The sequence below is a fragment of the Eriocheir sinensis genome, chromosome 12 (assembly GCF_024679095.1).
Source record: "Eriocheir sinensis breed Jianghai 21 chromosome 12, ASM2467909v1, whole genome shotgun sequence".
In the NCBI taxonomy this organism is placed as follows: domain Eukaryota; kingdom Metazoa; phylum Arthropoda; class Malacostraca; order Decapoda; family Varunidae; genus Eriocheir; species Eriocheir sinensis.
This window is the reverse complement of record NC_066520.1, coordinates 15,750,831-15,769,854: the sequence shown is the minus strand read 5'-3', so window position 1 is coordinate 15,769,854 and position 19,024 is coordinate 15,750,831. Positions and strand designations below refer to the sequence as shown.

The following is a 19,024-nucleotide window of genomic DNA, read 5'->3' as shown; positions in this document are numbered from 1 at the left end:
ACAAGAGGGGGGACTATGTTGTAGAAGTCAGGAAAGCAATAGAAAAAAAACCAAGGAGGTCAAGAGGGAAATTAATGACCTAGGAACAATATATAGACGTCAGTAGTGGAGTTAATGATTCTTCTCCCTCTTCGCAAAAACAGTTTCTAATTATGTATGTTATTTTCGTGTATGTGATATGTTTTTTCCAGACCATCAGTTATTCTGGATTAATGGAGTTGTTTTGTATTAGGGTAGGGCTTTTTATTCGCTCATTACACACACACACACACACACACACACACACACACACACACACACACACACACACACACACACACACACACACACACACACACACACACACAGAGACACACACACTTCTCCAACTCCACCTTACTCTAACTTTAATTAACCTAACCTAACCCCAACTCAACCTAACCTAACCTTAGCTAACCCAACACAACCCACCTCATCTTAACCTAACCTATCCCAATCCAATCTAATTCAATCCAATTCATCCAAACCTCAACACAACCAAACCTACCCTACCCTACCCTGCCCTACCCTACCCTTCCCTTCCCTAACCTAACCTAACCTACCCTACCTTACCCCACCCTACCCTATCCTACGCTACCCTACCCTTCCCTTCCCTTCCCTTCCTTAACCTACCCTACCCTATCCTACCCTAACCTAACCTAACCTAACCTAACCTGACCCTCCCCGCCCCATCCTCACCCCCACTCAACCCACCCTAACCAGCCCTCCACACCCACCTTGTTGAACACCCCCGATGCTTTGTTCACCATCTGCATCACGCCGATCACGTTCCCGCGGATGAAGATGGGCATGCACAGGATGGACTTGGTGACGTAGCCTGTGAGTTGGTCGACGGTCCGGTTGAAGCGAGGGTCGGCGTAGGCGTCCGGGATGTTGAGGACCTCCCCGTTCTGGGCCACGATGCCGGCGATTCCTTTCCCGATGGCGAACCTGAAGGGGAGACGCAGAGGTTGGGAATGGGATGAAAGGGGAATGTAGGAGAAGGAGGAGGAGGAGGAAGAAGAGGCGAAAATGTAGTGGACTGGAGGATGAGGATGAGGACAAGTTGAGGGAAGTAGATGAAGAGAGTGTGACGAAAAGGACGAGGAGGAGGAGGAGGAGGAAGAAGAAGGGAAGGAAATATAGTGGATTATAAGAGGATGATGATAAGTTGAGGAAAGTAGATGAAGAGAGTGTGACGAAAAGTAAGAGGAGGAGGAGGAGGAGGAAGAAGGGAAGGAAATGTAGTGGATTATAAGAAGAGGATGAGGATGAGGATAAGTTGAGGAAAGTAGATGAATGTAACGAAAAGGAGGAGGAGAAGGAATAGAAGGAGGAGGTGGAGGAGGAAATAAGATGTTGGATTGAGAGAAAGATGAAGAGTTTGAGGATTTTGAGTTATTTCTTTCACGGAAATCGAGGATAAATGGAAGGAAGGGGAAGAGAAGGAGGAGAAAGAGAAAGAGGAGGAGGAGGAAGAGGAGGAGGGGGAGACGCTACAAGAGAAGGACGATGAAGTTGGAAGGCGCTGTTATGCGAATCTGGAGATGACGTAGGAGGAGGAGGAATACATAGGAATACATAGGAAGAACAGACACCAGAAGACCTATCGGTCTATGGCGAGGGTGTCTGTTTACTACCGCTACTACTAGTAATCTACGTGTGGTAGAACAGGACAGAAAATATGAAGGCCCCTCCCCACCCACCTCTCCCTCCGGCAACGTGCCGGCAGGAAATAGTTAGAAGAGAACACCATGTACCTTTAAGGAAGAAAGGGACATGGAAATTTTACAGTAAAGAGAGAAATAAGAGGAAATTACTACCCTTAACTTACACTACTGGTAACCTAAGCTGTGGGGGAAAATGACTTCATTACATAAGAACATAAGAACAAAGAAACACAAGGATACTGGAAGAGGCCGAGTGGCCTACACAGGGCAGCCTCAGGATCCCCCCTAATACTCACGATGGGTGAGGTGTAGTTTCAGGGGCACAGGTGGAGGCTTGATCCTCGTTTTACCGGCGGTACTAGGCACGGCACCAGTAACCTGTCACCTTACTGCACCCACACCTCACTCCACCTGTCATGCGGACATTAACTGTTGCTTTACTCTATTGTTAACTTACGCTACTTGCAATCTAGGTTGTGGGGGAGAATAATATGGATTTAGGTTGACGTCTTGCTGCAATATGTCTGAAAACATGCGAAGAAGGGTCAGTATAGTCTTATATCCCTGAAGTACTTATCCAATGAAGACTTGAAGCTATTGATACTCTGTGCGCTAACTACTGACGGTGGGAGTCTATTCCAGTGATCGACGACTCTATTATTGAAAAAAACTTTTGCGCACCAATGTGTTACATCGGTTTCCCTTTAACTTCATACCGTTGCTGCGTGTTATTGTGTTGGTGTCTCTCTGAAATAGACTATCTGGTTTAATGATGTCGATTCCATTAAGGATTTTGAACACTTCAATTAAGTCCCCTCTTATCCTTCACTTTTTTAGGGAAAACATATCTAAACGCTTTAAACGCTCGTCATATGGCAAGTTTCGGAGCGCTGGAATTTGTTTGGTTGCTCGTCGTGAAGGAGGAAGAGGAGGAGGAGGAGGAGGAAACATGGAAACATGGACTAGCAGGCAGCAGGAAGCCTGTTGGCTCATTACTAGACTGCCTGCGTTCAGTGATTCAATCAATCCGTTTGCCATAGGAGTGGTTTGCAGGGAAGGATTAAAGCACTTGTGTACCTACTCTTGGGAACGTTCAGTTCACTCCCGATGCAGCAAAGTGGCGATCAATGCGTTTCTTGAAGGAGTTGATGGTCTGTGCGCCAATCACTTCTGCAGGAAGGCTGTTCCAGTGGCGAACAACTCTATTCGAGAAATAACTCCTACCGATGTCGGTATTGCATCACTTTGCTTGAATTGTTTTTCCGTTGTTTCTTGTTCTCAGGTTAGTTTGTAGCGTGAAGAGTTTGGAGTGATCAACGTTGCTGAGCTTGTTCAGGTACTTAAAGACTTGTATCATGTCTCCCCGTAGTCATCTCTTTTCCAACGTGAAGAGGCTGAGTCGCTCGAATCGTTCTTCATAGGGTTTCGTCCTCAGTGATGGTATCATCTTCGTGGCGCGGCGCTGTACTCTCTCAAGTAATTCAATGTCTTTCTTGTAATTAGGAGACCAGAATTGCACGGCGTATTCCAGGTGGGGCCTTACCAGCGAATTGTACAAGGATAACATAACTCCCGGCGTCTTGTATTCGAAGTTCCTCGCTATGAACCCAAGCATTGTATTGGCTTTCTTACAGGCGGACTTGCAGTGTTTTGTTTGTTCCAAGTCACTGCTGATGGTGACCCCGAGGTCTCTTTCCTCTTGCACAACATGGAGGAGGAAGAGGAGGAGGGTGATGGGGAGGTAAAGGCCATTGCTATGCAGATATGTAGGGGTAGAGGGGGGCGGGGAGAAGAGGAGATTCCAATAGAGGGCGCCGTTATTAGAATCTTCAGGAGGTGGAAGGGAATCCGGTAAAATTGAAAATGCAAATGGCTCTCGCTCCTGCATGTGTGATAAACAGGAAGCGATGCAGAGACTGGCTGAGAGAGAGAGAGAGAGAGAGAGAGAGAGAGAGAGAGAGTGACGCAAATACCTGCTCGTAAGGGAGATTGCATTTCTTTCTTCCGGACAGTGATAAGGTTTCTTTCAACCCTCTCCTAGTCGCCAATCCTTGCATCCCATTTTCTCCCAACTGTTTTATCGATCTGTCCATCTTCCTCACTTTTACCGAGTTATCGAGAGTTTTCAGTGTATCACCATCTTCCACTTCTATCTGAGGTATTGGACATGTGGTTTAATAGGTTGTATGTTGCTTGCGTCCTTGAGCCTCTAATGTTATGTGCACTCCGATCAATTGAATGACTTTTAGTACTGTAAGCATAGACCCAAAATCGTGGTAAATGCAGTATCTAAGATCGTTGATTCTCCAACTAAACGACGTTGCTATGTACCGTCGTGTCAAGACTCCTAGTTCCATATTTTCAAACACTTCGAGGCTTACACACCCACATCTGACAAGGCTTTCGTAGAGGTTATGAGTATTCCCATCGGTCGTTGTATGAGTCTAGGGGTAGTTTGGGATCACCATGAGCGTGAAAAAGACACTCATGCCTTTACAAACATTAATCGTGAGAGTCAAAAGCGTCGGATAATACGGGCTCTAATCTCAAATGTTGCTCTTGACAATCCTGGGCGGAGTGGAAAAATTTGGGCGCCTTTTCCGGTACCCTACGCCCCTGTCCACCCAGAAGTGAATGGGTACCAGGTATTAATCGGGGGTTGTGTCCCGTCTCCTGGGATCTGTTCCATTCTCCTATAATTACTTCCCCCTCTGTCTCTCTCCGGCATATGACCTCAGATGTTGCGCCGACTAAACGAAACTTTCCAATTTTTGCTTTTGACAGTTTTCTTCAGGCGGTGCACGAGAGAAGGAATACAAAGCAAAGATAAGTGATAGAATGTGTTGGTTTTAGTTTATTAAAGATCTCTTGAAGGCGGAAGCTGCTCCATCGGGAAGGCTAATGATGCGAAACGTGTTTAGGAAAGTTTGAGCTCCGTCTTACCTTACCTTGCCTTGTCTTACCTTGTTGACGGCAGGTAAGGAGAGAGAGAGAGAGAGAGAGAGAGAGAGAGAGAGAGAGAGAGAGAGAGAGAGAGAGATTGAGATTGGCTCCCCGCTGTTGTATAAATTTCCATACAAGCGACAACACACACAAAGCCTCAGCGTTGTCTTCTACTTCTCCCCAAGACGAAAACACGCTGAAAATTTCCCTGAAGACCCCATTATTCTTTCCTTGTAGTAGATACCTCAATATACTACGTCGCGGCTTGAAAATAAATAACCAATCTTCTATAATATCCTATCTTGTATACTTCTGAGGCTTCTTTTTATCCATTTTTCCCTCTCCGTCCTCAACCATTTAATAATATACGACCTAAATCTATACGGTAACATCCATATTCCTCCATACCGCTGTTACTTTCTCTGTTCCTATATTTTTCCAACGTTATATCTATCTTACTTTAGTCCTCCTATTTTCTTTGCTTCCATCCTCTTTACCTACTTCGCAGATTTTATTCTTCTAATCCTTTCTCTTTATTTTGTCGTCAAGGTTTTTATATTTTGCTTATAGGGAGATTGAGGTTTAGATCATCTCTCTGGGTGTTGATCCTCCTCCTCCTCCTCCTCCTCCTCCTCCTCCTCCTCCTCTTCCTCCTCCTCCTCTTCCTTCTCCTCTATATCACCCCGTCGAACTCACGAACTCCATCACAACTAAGGTGAATGCGTTTGAATGAAGTTGGAATCTGTTGTGTTTATACTCCCATGGCGCTCCTCAGATAGCTAGATAGATAGACAGACAGATTGACAGATAGATAGAAAGACAGAGACAGAGACAGAGTTGGAACCTGAAATGTGGACACTCCTCCCATGGTGCTCCTCAGATAGCTAGATAGATAGACATATTGACAGATAGAAAGACAGAGACAAAGACAGACAGAGTTGGAACCTGCTATGTGGACACTTGAGAGAGAGAGAGAAGGGTCACACTACCACCAGGGTCATAAAACTACTCCTGGAAATGCTCGCAACGCCTACGAAAGCCTTGTCAAATTTGTGTTTTTGGATCACGAAATGACTTATAATATGACCCCTTCATATTGCGTTGTGCCTCACGGTGATGGGCACGGAATCGGGGCGTTGCGCAGTTCATTCCTTCGATATAAGTTGGCGAGGGAAGTTTAGGAGGCGGGAACTTGGGCAGGGAGGCAATCTGGACTTGGTGTACCTTACTTTACCTCATTTTGGTGCATGACCCCTGTTGCTCCCTCCCTCCACCCCTGCATCTCTCTCCGTGCCTCCATGTCTCCTAGGTCGGTAATATAAAACAATTTCTCTTCTCTCGTCAGCTACTTCTAAAGGTCAAAGAGGGATTCAGTCGGGTTCTAATGAGTGTTTCTTTAGGTTCACGACACAGAGGAAAGGTCAAACTACCACCAGGGCCATAAAACTATCCCTGAATATGCCCCAAACTCCTACGAAAGCCTTGTCAAATATGTGTTTTTGGGCCCTGAAATCTTTAGCAATACGACCCACTAGTGTTTGGTATTATAAGACACTTCCTCTTCTCACGTCAACTATTGCTAAAGGTCAAAGAAGGGGTCAGTAGGGTTCTAATGAGCGTTTCTTCAGTTTCGTAGTATAGAAGAAGGGTCACACTACCACCAGGGTCATAAAACTACTCCTGGAAATGCCCACGACTCCTAGGAAAGCCTTGTCAAATTTGTGTTTTTGGACGACGAAATGACTTAAAATACGACCCTAGTCTCTCCCTCTCTCCCTTCCTCCTTATCTTCCCTCCTTGCTTCCTTAACTTAGTCTCTTTAGTCTGTCTTATGTCTTCTTTCTTTCATTGTTTTCAAGGTTCAGTTTTTCTTCCTTCTTACGTTTTTTCTTCCTGTTTTTCTTCTTTTCATAATTATTTACTTGCGCCTTTTCCATCTTTTTCTTATGATATTTCTACCTTATTTTACTGTCCTTTTCCCTTGCTTCCATTTTCTTTGCCTGGTTCGTTGTTTCTTACTCCTTTTTTTATATAATCATGTTTTTTGCTTTTATTTTCCGTCATCCTTCATTTTTTCCTGCCATCCTCGTTTCTCACCCTTTCTTTCGTTCTAATACATCGTTCTTTCTGTTATTATGCCCCTCTCCTTCTCTTCTTTCCTTCCTCCCTTCCTTTCTACTGTTTTAATAACCCTTTCTTCCCTCTTTTCTTTTCCTCCATTCCTTCCTTCAATGACACTTTTCCCAGCGCCATCATCTTTTTTTCTGTTTATATGCCGCTCTCCTTCTCTCTTCCTTCCTCCCTTCCCTTCTACTGCTTTAATAACCCTTTCTTTCCTCTTTTCTGTCCTTCTTTCCTTCCTTCAATAACACTTTTCCCTGCGTAACCATCTTCATTTATTCTCTCCTATTCTTCGTTGCCTCTCTTCCCTTCCTTTCTTCCTATATACCTTCGTACCATTCAGCCTTTCTCTCCTGATTCCTTCTCCACTAACCTAATTATTTCCTCTTCGGCCCCCCCCCCCCCCCCCTCTCTCTCTCTCTCCGCAGGAACAAAGGCCACAACCCCATCCCCTCTCCACTTCACCGTCCGCCCTTCATCCCCACATTCCTCCGTCCCTCGCTTCCCCTTTTCATCTTCCCCACCGAACTCCTCTTCCCCTCAACACAGGACGCCACTCAAGACCCTTCCTCGTCCTCGTCCTCGGCTTCCTCCTCGTTTCCTCCTTCTAATCATCCTCGTTCTTGTCTTTTTCTTCTTTGATTATATTTTTTTGTCATCGTTTTCGTCCTCTCCTCGTCCTCCTCTTCCTCAGTCTTCCTCATCCTAGTCTCTTTTCGTCTTCTTTCACTTCCTTTTCCTCATCGTCCTCGTCCACCCTCTTGCATCCTCTCCTCTTCATCCTCGTCTCTTCGTCCTCTCCACCTCGTCCTCGTCCTCGTCATCTCTAAATCTTCCTCATCCTGATCTTTTTTGTCTTCTTTCACTTCCTTTTCCTCATCGTCTTCGTCCTCGTCCTTCTCCTTCTCCTCCTAATCTTCCTCATCCTCCTCTTTTTCTTCCCCTTTTACATTGTTTTGCTCATCGTCTTCGTCCTCTCATTCACCTCGTCTTTCTAATCTTCCTCATCCTAATCTTTTTCGTCTTCTTTCACCTCCTTTTCCTAATCATCATCTTCGTCCTCCCAATTGCATCTTCCCTTCGTCTTATTTCCAGTCCGTGATTCTTTGTTAATTATCTGAGGACTAATTACTGCTCTGGAACGACGCATCAGCAGAGAGTAGTTCGCGAAGGAAGGGGGAAGGAGGGAGGGAAGGGGAAGGGGAAGGGTGGATGGGATGGAGACGAAAGGAAGGTTGACAGGAGGAGGAGGAGGAGGAAGACTCGAGGGAGGAAGGGGAAGGGAGAGAGGAGGAATGAGGGGAATGCGGGGAAAGGGACGGGAAGGGGAGGCAAGGTTGGAGACGAAAGAAAGGTTGACAGACGGAGGAGGAGGAAGACTCTAGGGAGGAAGGGAAAGGGAGAGAAGGAATGAGGGGAAGGGAGTGGGAGGGGAACTCAGGGGAAGGGAGGGGAAGAGGAGGCAAGGTTGGAAACGAAAGAAAGGTTATCAGAAGGGGAGGGAAGACTCGAAGGAGGAAAGGGAAGGGAGAGTCGGAGGGAAGGGAAGGGAAGGGACGAGGGGTGAAGGGGGAAGGGAGGCAAGGATGGAGACGGGGAGAGGGGAGACTTGAGGGAGGATGGGAAAGGTAGAGTCTGAGGGAAGGGGAAAGGGAGGAAGGGAGATAAAGAGGATGGGAGGGAAAGGAATAGTGGAAAGGAAGAGAGAAGAAAGGAAGAAGTAAGGAAGGGAAGGAGGAGGATTGGAATGGAGAGGAAGAGAAGGAAAATGGAGGAAAATCAGGAAGGAAGGGAGAAAAAGGGAGGAAAGGAAGGATGGGAGGAAAACTGGGATGGAGGAAGGGATGAACTTTGGAGGAGGAGGAGGAGGAGGAGGAGGAGAAGTTTAGGCAGTGAGATAGAGAGACAAAGGCTGTGAAATTGTTGTTGTTGTTGTTGTTGTTGTTGTTGTTATCACCACCTCTTCTACTACTGCTAATGATGATGATGATGATGATTGTTTCTATGGCAACAAACAATGCTCGGCGCTGCACAGACAAACGGAAACTCATACCAATCAATATTATGCTCGTTACGTCTATATGAGAGAGAGAGAGAGAGAGAGAGAGAGAGAGAGAGAGAGAGAGAGAGAGAGAGAGAGAGAGAGAGAGAGTGAGAGAGAGAGAGAATTGGAAATGGCTTCGTGTTAATCAAGAGGTGAACATTTAGCCTTAGACAATTACGTGAGCGAACTAATTATTGCGTTGTAGGGGAGTTGAGGAGGAGGAGGAGGGGGGGGGACTTTAGGAGACGAGAGAAGACGGAAGAAATTAGAAAAGGGAAGAAAACAGAAAGTAAAGGAGTTATGAAATGAGAGAAAGAGGGAAAAGAAGGATGACTAGGAAATATAGAAAGTTAAAGGGGATAATCTAGACGAGGGAAAGGGATAGTCAAGATAGATATAAAAAGAAATGCTGAGACCTTAACCCCCCGACTGCGGATTTCCCACAAGAAGATATCACCAAGCAACAGGAATGAAGCAAAAAGTGGCTGCTACAATTCAATGAAGAAAAAGATTAAGTCCTGTACATTGGGAGGGAATATCCAGCACACCAATACCACATGGGAAACTCTGCACTATCCACCACAGAGGCAGAGAAAGACCTGGGACTATAATGTTACCAGGCTACCAGTGAAGGTGAAATCCATGCCAATCGCAGCGGACGGGTTAAGGAATCTATATATGAAGCAGGAAACGGAGAAGCTGGGAGTTTAGGATGGAAGTGACAGACAGGTAATAAGGTAAAGGTAGACAGAGGAGGATGACACAAAATATTCATGGGTTGAGAATTCTGCAATGTTAGGACAGACTTGCGTAAAAATTAAAATCTGCATTCTCTGGAGAGGCGAAGGGTGCGGAGAGACTTGAAGTTTAAAATGGATGAAGGGCTCTAATAAGGGTGATGTTCTTGAGGTTCTGGTGGTAAGAGAACCGGGTAGGACACGTAGCAATGGGTATAAGCTAGATAGATTCAGATTCAACAAGGATGTAGGCAAGAGTTTGTTTGCGTATAGAGTGGATGATGAGCGGAACAGGCCTAGTAGTAATTTTGTGAGTGCCAATGGGATAGATACAGCAGAGAAAACGTTTGATGAGTTCATGGATAGGGAGATTAGGTGAGGTTAGGTTTACAGGAGCTGCATTATATAGGCCTAGTGAACTCGTGCAGCCTCTCTCTCTCTCTCTCTCTGTCTTTTCCTGTCTCTCTTTCCCTGTCTCTCTTTCCCTGTTTCTTTACGTCTTTTTTCCTCTCCCTCTTTCCCTTTCTGTCATTCTCTTTCGTTCCCTGTCGTTCTCTCTCTCTCTCTCTCTCTCTCTCTCTCTCTCTCTCACTATATACCTTTTCACACACCTTTCCCTGCCTCCCTCACACCTGCCTGCATCTAATTATCTCCCATGTCCCGTCTCGTTTGTCACCTGGCGTCCCCACAAACGCTTCCAGCCTCCCCTTCCTCCTCACACACCCTTTACTTTTCCCTCCCTCCTTCCCTCCTTCCCTCCTTCTCTCCTTCCTCTTGATTACCTGCTCATTTCCCCCTCACGCCACGACGGGTTCTTACCATCCCATAAGTTCCCGTTTTTGTTTTTATTGGTTTAATTTTTTGTATCACACTCCTTTGCTGTCTCGTGTGGTTTGTGGTTCTTTTCTTGCTCCTCTTTTTATCACACTTTTCTCTTTTACTATTCATTTCTCCTTCACTTTCACAAACTCATTTTCTTTTCTTTTTCTCTACTTTACTTTCTCTTTCATATATATGTTACCCTTTTTTTCCTCTCTCAAGTTTCCTTCTCTTTCTTGATTTCCTTTTTATTTTCCTTCCTTCTTAATTTCCTTCTCCTACTCCCCTCTCTCTCTTTGTTTCCTTCCCTCGTCCCCTCTTTCCTTCTTCTTTTCCTTTCCACCCCCCCTCTTTCTTCGTTTCCTTCCTCTCTCTCCTCTCTCTTTCTTCATTTCCTTCTTCCTCTTCTCCCTTCGTCATTTCCTTCTTCTCTCCCCTTTTTATTTCTTCATTTCCTTTCCCCTCCCTCTTTCTTAATCCCTTCCTTTTCTTCCTTCTCCATTTCCTTCTCCTCTCCCCTCTTTCTCTTTTCATTTCCTTCTTTATCAGTCTCTTCTTCATTCCTTCCTCCCTCCCTTCTTTCTCCATTTCCTTTCCCATTCCCCTCTTTCCAGCAGACCATCATCATCCTTCATTTCCTCCTCCTCCCTTCCCCTCCTCCCCCACTTGTGTCATGCCCCGCTTCCTTCCCCCCTCCATCTGTTACGTGAGTGATTTCCCTTTCATTTCCCTTACAGACGCCTTGGCAACCTTGACCGTCTCATTTAAGGGTAACTGTGTACTTCTCCCTTCGTAGAGTTGCCGTGTTTGACTGGCCCAAATGTTACTCTGTGTTTGGGGATGGTAATGTGACTGTTCCCCACTCACTCATATCTTACACTATTCATCTCTCATGCACTCATCTCTCACCCACACATATCTAATAGGTAACCCCATTTTTTCACACTTTTCTCTTTAACTATTGTCATTTCTCCCTCTCAGTATTTCGCTAAGTAAGTTGTTTCTTTTTCTTTACTTCATTTTCACCTTCAAATATATGCTACTCCTTTTTTCTCCCTCACAAGTTCCCTTCTCTTTCTTAGTTTCCTTTTTAATCTCCCTTTCTATTTTATCTCATTCCCTCCTCCCCCCTTTCTCTCCTCGTTTCCATCCCCCGTTCCCCTCTTTCCTTCTCCATTTCCTTCCCCCCTTCCATTTTTCTTTCTTCTTGTCCCATCCACCCTTCCCTCTCTCTTACTTAATTTCCTTCTTCCTCTTCTTCCTTCTTAATTTCCTTCCCTTCTCCCCTCTTTCTGTCTTAATTTCCTTTCCCCTCCCTCTTTCTTAATCCTTCCCCTTCTTCCTTCTTCATTTCCTTCCACCCTATCCTCTCTCTTACTTAATTTCCTTCTTTCTTTTCTCCATTCCTCATTTCCTTCTCCTCTCCCCTCTTGCTGTCTTAATTTCCTTTCCCCCTTCCTCTTTCTTAATTCCTTCCTCTTCTTCCTTCTTCATTTCCTTCTCCTCTCCCCTCTTTCTTCATTCCCTTTTCCCCTTCCTCTTTCTTAATCCCTTCCTCTTCTTCCTTCTTCATTTTCTCATCTTCTCCCCTTTCTCTTACTTCATTTCCTTCTTCCTCTCTCTCTCCCACACACCTGCTCACACACCTGCATCTCCCTCACTCTCACACCTGCTCTCACGCCCTCACCTGATCTCCTTGAAGGACTGCGACTGCGGGGGGTTGTCTTCCGTGAACTCGCTGCCCATGTCGAAGATGCGGGCGTAGAGTTGCTTGTTCTTGGAGTCGACGAGGAAGAGGGAAGCGCGGTCGGCGTTCACGAGTTTCTGGGCAAAGTTCATCACCTTCATAATGAGCGTGTCCATGCTGACCATATCCTGGAAGATCGATCTGGGAAGGGAGAGGAGAAAGAAAACGGGTTGTGAGGGTTTGGTAATGGCTATGACGGTGTTAGATAGGTAGTTAGCTAGAGATAGATAGATAGATAGTTAGACAATGCTTACCGTATCCTGGAAGATCGATCTGGGAAGGGAGAGAGAAAGAAAACGGGTTGTGAGGGTTGGGTAATGGCTATGACGGTGTTAGATAGGTAGATAGATAAAGAGATAGAGAGATAGTTAGATAGATAGGTAGACAATGCTTACCGTATCCTGGAAGATCGATTTGTGAAGGGAAAAGAGAAAGAAGTAAAGGGTTGTGAGGGTGAAGGTGAGAGAGAGAGAGAGAGAGAGAGAGAGAGAGATGGATAGATAGATAGAGAAGTGTAATTGAGTTTTCCACTTTGTGAATACGAATCCTGCGTCTGTGGGGCGTGATAAAAGGAAATGAAAGGCTTGTTTGAACACTCTCTCTCTCTCTCTCTCTCTCTCACACCTTTGATCGATGGCTCTTATTATGGCCAGGCGTATTTCTGTTCCGTTGTCACTGTAAGTATCAAAGGGCGAAAAGGAAAATAAGACCATCTGCCTCCTCGTCTTCTTTCTCTCCCTCTCCTTGTACGACCGTCCCTATCACCTCCGCCATCACCTTCATCTTCCCTTCCTCGTCCTCGTCCCTAGCGCATTTTTACCATGTTTTCTTTTTCATTCTCTTCTTCAGTCTGGCTTTCTCCTTCTCCTCCTCCTCCTCCCCTTCTTCCTGTTCCTTTTTCTCTTCCTCCTCCACCTTCCGCCTTTTTCTGTGTTACTTACCGCCTTTTATTTTTCATTCTCTTCTTCAGTCTGGCTTTCTCCTCCTCCTCCTCCTCCTCCTCCTCCTCTTCTTCCTGTTCCTTTTTCTCTTCCTCCTCCACCTTTCGCTTTTTCCTATGTTACTTACCACTTTTTTTTTCCATTCTCTTCTTCAGTTTAGCTTTTCTTCCTCTTTTTCTCCCTCTCTTCCTCTTTCTTTTTCTCTTCTCCTCCACCTTCCGCCTTTTCCTATGTTACTTACCGCCTTTTTTTTCCATTCTCTTCTTCAGTTTAACTTTTCTTCCTCTTTTTCTCCTCCTCTTCCTCTTTCTTTTTCTCTTCTCCTCCACCTTCCGCCTTTTCCTCTGTTACTTACCGCCTTTTCTTTTCCATTCTCTTCTTCAGTTTATCTTTTCTTCCTCTTTTCTCCTTCTCTGCCTCTCTTTTTCTCTTTCTCCTCCACATTTCGCCTTTTCCTCTGTTACTTACCACTTTTTTTTCCATTCTCTTCTTCAGTCTGGCTTTTCTCTTTCTTTTTCTCCTCCTCTTCCTCTTTCTTTTTCTCTTCTCCTCCACATTTCGCCTTTTCCTCTGTAACATCCACTTCCTCTTCCTCTACTTTTCCTTATTCTCCATATATGACAGGCTGCTCCTCTTCCTCTTCCTCCACTCTACCTTTCTTTCATCCATTTGACTGTTCTCCTTTCTCTTTCCTATTTCACTCACATCATCTTTTACCTCTTCTTCGATCTTCTCCCTATGTTATATTTTACTTCTCTTCCTTCTCTGTTATTCTGCCTTTTTTTATTCTCTTTGACAAACTTCTATCTCCCCTTTCCTATCACTCAAACTCCTCCCCCTCCTCTTCCTCCTCCATCTTCTTTTCCCTATATTAAATTCTACGCTTCCTTTTCCTGTATTCCATCTTCCTTTCTTCTCCATGACTGGCTCCTTTTATCTTCCCTTTCCTACTACAAACTCCTTATCCTCCTCCTCCTCCTCTATCTTCTCTTCCTCCCTATCTTCCCTATATTATGTTCTACTTTTCCTTCTGTGTTTTTCCTTCTCCTGTATTCTACCTTCCTTTTTCCTCCTATGACTGACTCCTTTTCATCTCCCCTATCAAACAAACTCCTCCTCCTCGTCCTCCTCCTCGTCCTCCTCCTGTAACTCACTTGACGACGGAGAGGATGAACTCGTTGAGCGTGCGTTGCTTCACCATGCTGTGGTAGAGCTCGGCGTAGTGCAGGGCGATGCCTCCCCACACCAGGTACGAGTTGACGATCTCCTCATCCTCCGTGTGGAACGCCTCGCCGCCCCCCCGCCGCCTGTACAGCTCCAGCACCGCCGCCAGCTCCCCGTCGCTCTGCACCACCGCCATCACGAGGAGGTGGTGAACGTCTTGCTCCTGTTGTCGCCATTAGAAAACAGGAAGTCAGGGCGAGTTAGGGAAATGCCGATGTTAGGAAGAGGAAGGGTTGTGACTTGTGAGAGGAAAGGGTAAGGACATATGTTGAGGTTGGATAGGAAAAAGACGGGAAGAGAGGGGAAGGAGTCTCAGGAAACATGTTGAAGGCGAGAAGAAGGAAGAAGAGGGAAAGGAAAAGAATGGGATTGCTACCTGTCACAGTTTGATTAGGGTGAGAACTGCAGAATAGGTAACCCCTAGTGGTGAAGGGATAGGTAAGATGAGAAACTATTGGAAGGAAGGAGAGGAAGAGAAGAAGCTTGATTGGAGGAAAAAATATAGAACAAAAGGTAGGAGAAGGTGTAGGAGGAAGAGAAGAAAAAGGAAGAAGAGGAGGAGGTGGTAGTGGTCGTGTTACTAAAAGAGGATGAGAAAAAAGAAGAGACGGGTAAGAGCTAACGAATGTGTGACCTCTAGCGATGGAGGAAGAGAAAGAGGAGGTGATGATCGTGGTGATACTAGAAGAGGAATAAGGAAGAAGAGGAGGTAGATGTAAAAGATGCCGAATGTGTGACTTCTAGCGATGGAGGAAGAAAAGGATAAGGTGATGATCGTGGTGATACTAGAAGAGGATCAGAAAGAGGAGGTAGATGTAAAAGATGCCGAATGTGTGACTTCTATTGGCGGAAGGATAGATAGAATGAACGTGACAGTATGACTCACCTCTGCGGAGGCGCATCCTTTGGGGAACCTCGGGTCGGTGGTGGGGCAGGTCACTCGGGTGGCCTGGCGGGAGCTGGCCACGTACCCGCACAGCCACGAGCCGCTACCCACCGGACAGGTCCACGTTGAAGTGTTCCCCTCCCTGTGCGCGGGAAGCGAGGCGAGAGGAGGTTAAAGTCGATGGAAATACAGAGATGTGAAGCGTGTGTTAGGGGTGAGTGGAGCTTACTTTTTATGGTCAGAGGTTAGGCTACGGGTAAAAAAATGAGCTTCCAATAGGCTGCTCGTATGAAAGGAGGAGAGGAGAGTATACTGAAAGAATGATGAGTTGTGTGTGAAGCGTGTTAGGGGTGAGTGGAGCTTTTTTATTGTAAGAGGGTATAAAAAGATGATATTATTGCACGATGTTCGTATAAAAGGAGGAGAGGAGGATATGTTGAAAGAATGATGAGTTTTAGTTCGACATCAAAGGGAAACTGTTATATATAGGGAAAATAATCTTGAGTGAGTAGCCTGAGGTATGTACTTTCAGGTTTGTTCTCGGTCTCCTCTCAGGCAATGGTCCCACTCTGAACGACTCATTATTTTTTTTACAGCAAGGGAGGCAGTTGAAGGAGAGTAAATAAAAACAGCAACAAAATAAGAACGCTAAACGCTGCTCCAACAAATAAAACAGAACGAGAGGCTGGAAGAGATGGCAGTGGCTGATTCATTTGAGGTACGGTAATTGTTGCAGTCGGGATCTTTGTGGGCGTCCCCGTGTCGATAATTAAAGGTTGTTCTTAACACTTAACCCTCGTTTTGGCTTTTCTTATTAAAGGTTGTTCTTAACGCTTAACCCTCGTTTTGGCTTTTCTTTCTCGTTTTCTGCGTTGTCATAAGCTCATAACTAAGGCCTCGTATCCTACTAAAGTTCACATCGCTTTGTACATTGCATTACACCCTCCTTCTACAAATCATGTGTTTCAATCTTCTCCACTGCTACGTAAGATTAATGTACTTCGAGCAAAGGGCCTGGGAAATAACACTTTGCTTCTTTCTAAACCCAATTATTCAACACAGACACAAACTTCCATCTCAGTCGCTAACACAATCTTCTCTGTTGTTACATCTTCTCTTGCAAATGCTCAGGGAAATAACGTCTCGCTTCTCTCTAAACTCAATTATCTTCCTAAACACACACGCGGACTTTCACACTCGTCCAACTCACGGACTAACACAATCTGATCTGCTGCTAAACCTACTCCAGCAATGGCCCAGGGGAATCACATCCTGCTTCTCTTGTAACTCAACTCTCCCCACCAACACGCACACACATCTTCACACTTTCATCTCACCCTCTAACACCGCCACAGTAACATGCGCAATTATACCATTCCCCATAAAGTGTAGTCTCTCTTCGCCTTTATTCACTGTCACATCCACTCAAGCATGGACTCGGGGAAATTACAATCTTGCTTCTCGCTTAACTCTCGACTTCAACACACACTTTAATCTTTCTCACTAACCTCATTTTCCCTGCTGTTACATCCACTCAAGCGAATACTAAGACGAACAAAGATATTTCTCCTCTCTTTTAACTCAACTCTCCATCTACAACACACATACCTCCAAAATTTGTTAAAACAATTCTTCTTTTAATTCTTCCTCTTCGTCTTTTACTTCTTACTGATCTTCTTTCACTTTTTCCTGTTCTTCTTTTACTTCTTCCTCTTCTTTTTCATCTTCGTCTACCTTGTCTTTATCCACTGCCTTGTCCTCTCCACCTGTCTTAGTCCTAAATGGGTTCAAACTCTTCTTCCTTTCATTCTTTTACTTCGTCTTATTCTTCGTCAAGTTTGTCGTAAGCGCTTTGCCCGTCTAACTGGTAATCCTTAACTCACTAACGTCATTTCCTCTGAGGTTACAAAGACACACAAAGACCTCTTCCTCCTCTTTTAACTCTATATTCACAACACACACACACACACACACACACACTCCCACCTTACTCACAATCTCAACCACAGTAAGACACGCACGTAGTCTCATTGCCCCGAAGTGTATGCTCCCCTCCTCTTTAATAGCTTAGTTATTCATAAGAACCTCAGTAGTGCAAAGGGAAATACAACCAGCAGAGGCCGAGTACTCTCAAATATCCCCAGAGAGAGACGGAAAAAGTATGAGCGGGAAGGTTTCGTTAGATTTAATATGTAACGATAAAGTTTTGACATCGTTTATCTCGTTTATTTCTTGTTATTTTCTTCTTTCTCAAAATTTGGTGTGTATAGTTTTTTTTTGGTTACCTACTGTTGTCTATCTTGTTTATTTCATGTTTTTCTTTTCCCAGACTTTTCATTTTTTTTACTTTCCTCTCATTTCCTATCCACATGCGTTTTCCAAGTAAGTCCTCTCTTGTTTTTCTTCCTCCTCACGATTTAGTGTTTATATATTTTTTCTTTATTATTTACTTTCCCTCATTTCCTATCCCCATTCGTTTTCCAAGTAGATAAATCCTTTCTTGCTTTTTTCTTCCTCCACAAAAAAATAGTGTTTATATATATACTTTTTCCTTTATTGTTATCATTCATCATTACTTTCTTACTTTCCCACATTTCCCGGCCACATAAGCCTTACAACTAAATCCCTCATCTCATTACCGAGTCCGTGTTTACTGGAAGCTGTCTACTTTACTCAAATCACTTAGGCCTATCGGTTCCTTACTTTTTAATTTGTTTTACTTTTTCCTCGTCTTCAATCGCTCACCGTCACTTATCGCTAACTTTTTTTATTTATTTATTATTTTTTTTTTTTTGTAATTCTCAACCACGGGAACATTTTTAATCAACTCTAGGAATAAAAAATGAATGAAATGTTAAAGGTCTCTTCAGGCAGCCGATGAATAAGCTTGTCCCACGACCTTACATAAAGAAGAAAATAAGAAAAAAAAAACATTTCTTGGTCTTCTGCTTTTAATTCTTCCTTTTCGTCTTTTACTTCTTACTGATCTTCTTTCCCTTTTTCCTGTTCTTCTCTTACTTCTTCCTTTTCTTTTTCATCTTCGTCTACCTTGTCTTTATCCGCTGCCTTGTCCTCTCCACCTGTCTTGGTTCTAAATGGGTTCAAACTCTTCTTCCTTTCATTCTTTTACTTCGTCTTATTCTTCGTCATCATTACCGTTTTCCTTTTCAATTTCCTTGCAACGTCTTCCTCTTACGATCTTATACCGATGCATCCCGATCCTTCCATGGCATCCTCGTCTTGCATCCCTCACCCCCTCAGACACACGATCTCTCTCTTATCTTTCTCTTTGCACCCTCTAACTCCTCCATGGCATCCTCATCTTGCATCTCTCATCCCCTCAGACACACGATCTCTCTCTTATCTTTCTCTTTGCACCCTCTAACCCCTCCATGGCATCCTCATCTTGCATCTCTCATCCCCTCAGACACACGATCTCTCTCTTATCTTTCCATAGCATCCTCATCTTGCATCTCTCATCCCCTCAGACACACGATCTCTCTCATCTTTCTCTTTGCACCCTCTAACCCCTCCATGGCATCCTCATCTTGCATCCCTCACCCCCTCAGACACACGATCTCTCTCTTATCTTTCTCTTTGCACCCTCTAACCCCTCCATGGCATCCTCATCTTGCATCCCTCACCCCCTCAGACACACGATCTCTGTCTTTCTCTTACCCGTTTGACCCTTCCATACTTTCCTCGCCTTGCATCCCACACACCTTCACACACGATCTCTCTCTCTCTCTCTGTCCCTCACTCACTCGTTTGACCCTTCCACAGCTTCCTCGTCTTGCATCTCCGACCCCCTCACACACACTCTCCTTCTTTCACTCACTCGTCTGACTCTTCCGTAGCTTCCTTGTCTTAAGTC

At 44.8% G+C, this 19,024-nt stretch overlaps 1 protein-coding gene across 9 annotated transcripts in view; it reads right to left on the bottom strand.

The window, feature by feature from the left end:
• The window catches only part of LOC126997489 (probable 3',5'-cyclic phosphodiesterase pde-5), a 164,627-nt gene that overhangs the window by 17,064 nt on the left and 128,539 nt on the right, over nucleotides 1-19,024 (bottom strand). For all 9 annotated transcript variants that reach the window (XM_050858592.1, XM_050858594.1, XM_050858593.1 and 6 more), the window contains 4 exons: nucleotides 15,151-15,292; nucleotides 14,195-14,427; nucleotides 12,040-12,240; nucleotides 756-969 (listed from right to left, as the gene is read on the bottom strand). In XM_050858592.1, the coding sequence (XP_050714549.1) occupies nucleotides 756-969; nucleotides 12,040-12,240; nucleotides 14,195-14,427; nucleotides 15,151-15,292 (790 nt within the window). The remainder of the gene's footprint in view (nucleotides 1-755; nucleotides 970-12,039; nucleotides 12,241-14,194; nucleotides 14,428-15,150; nucleotides 15,293-19,024) is intronic.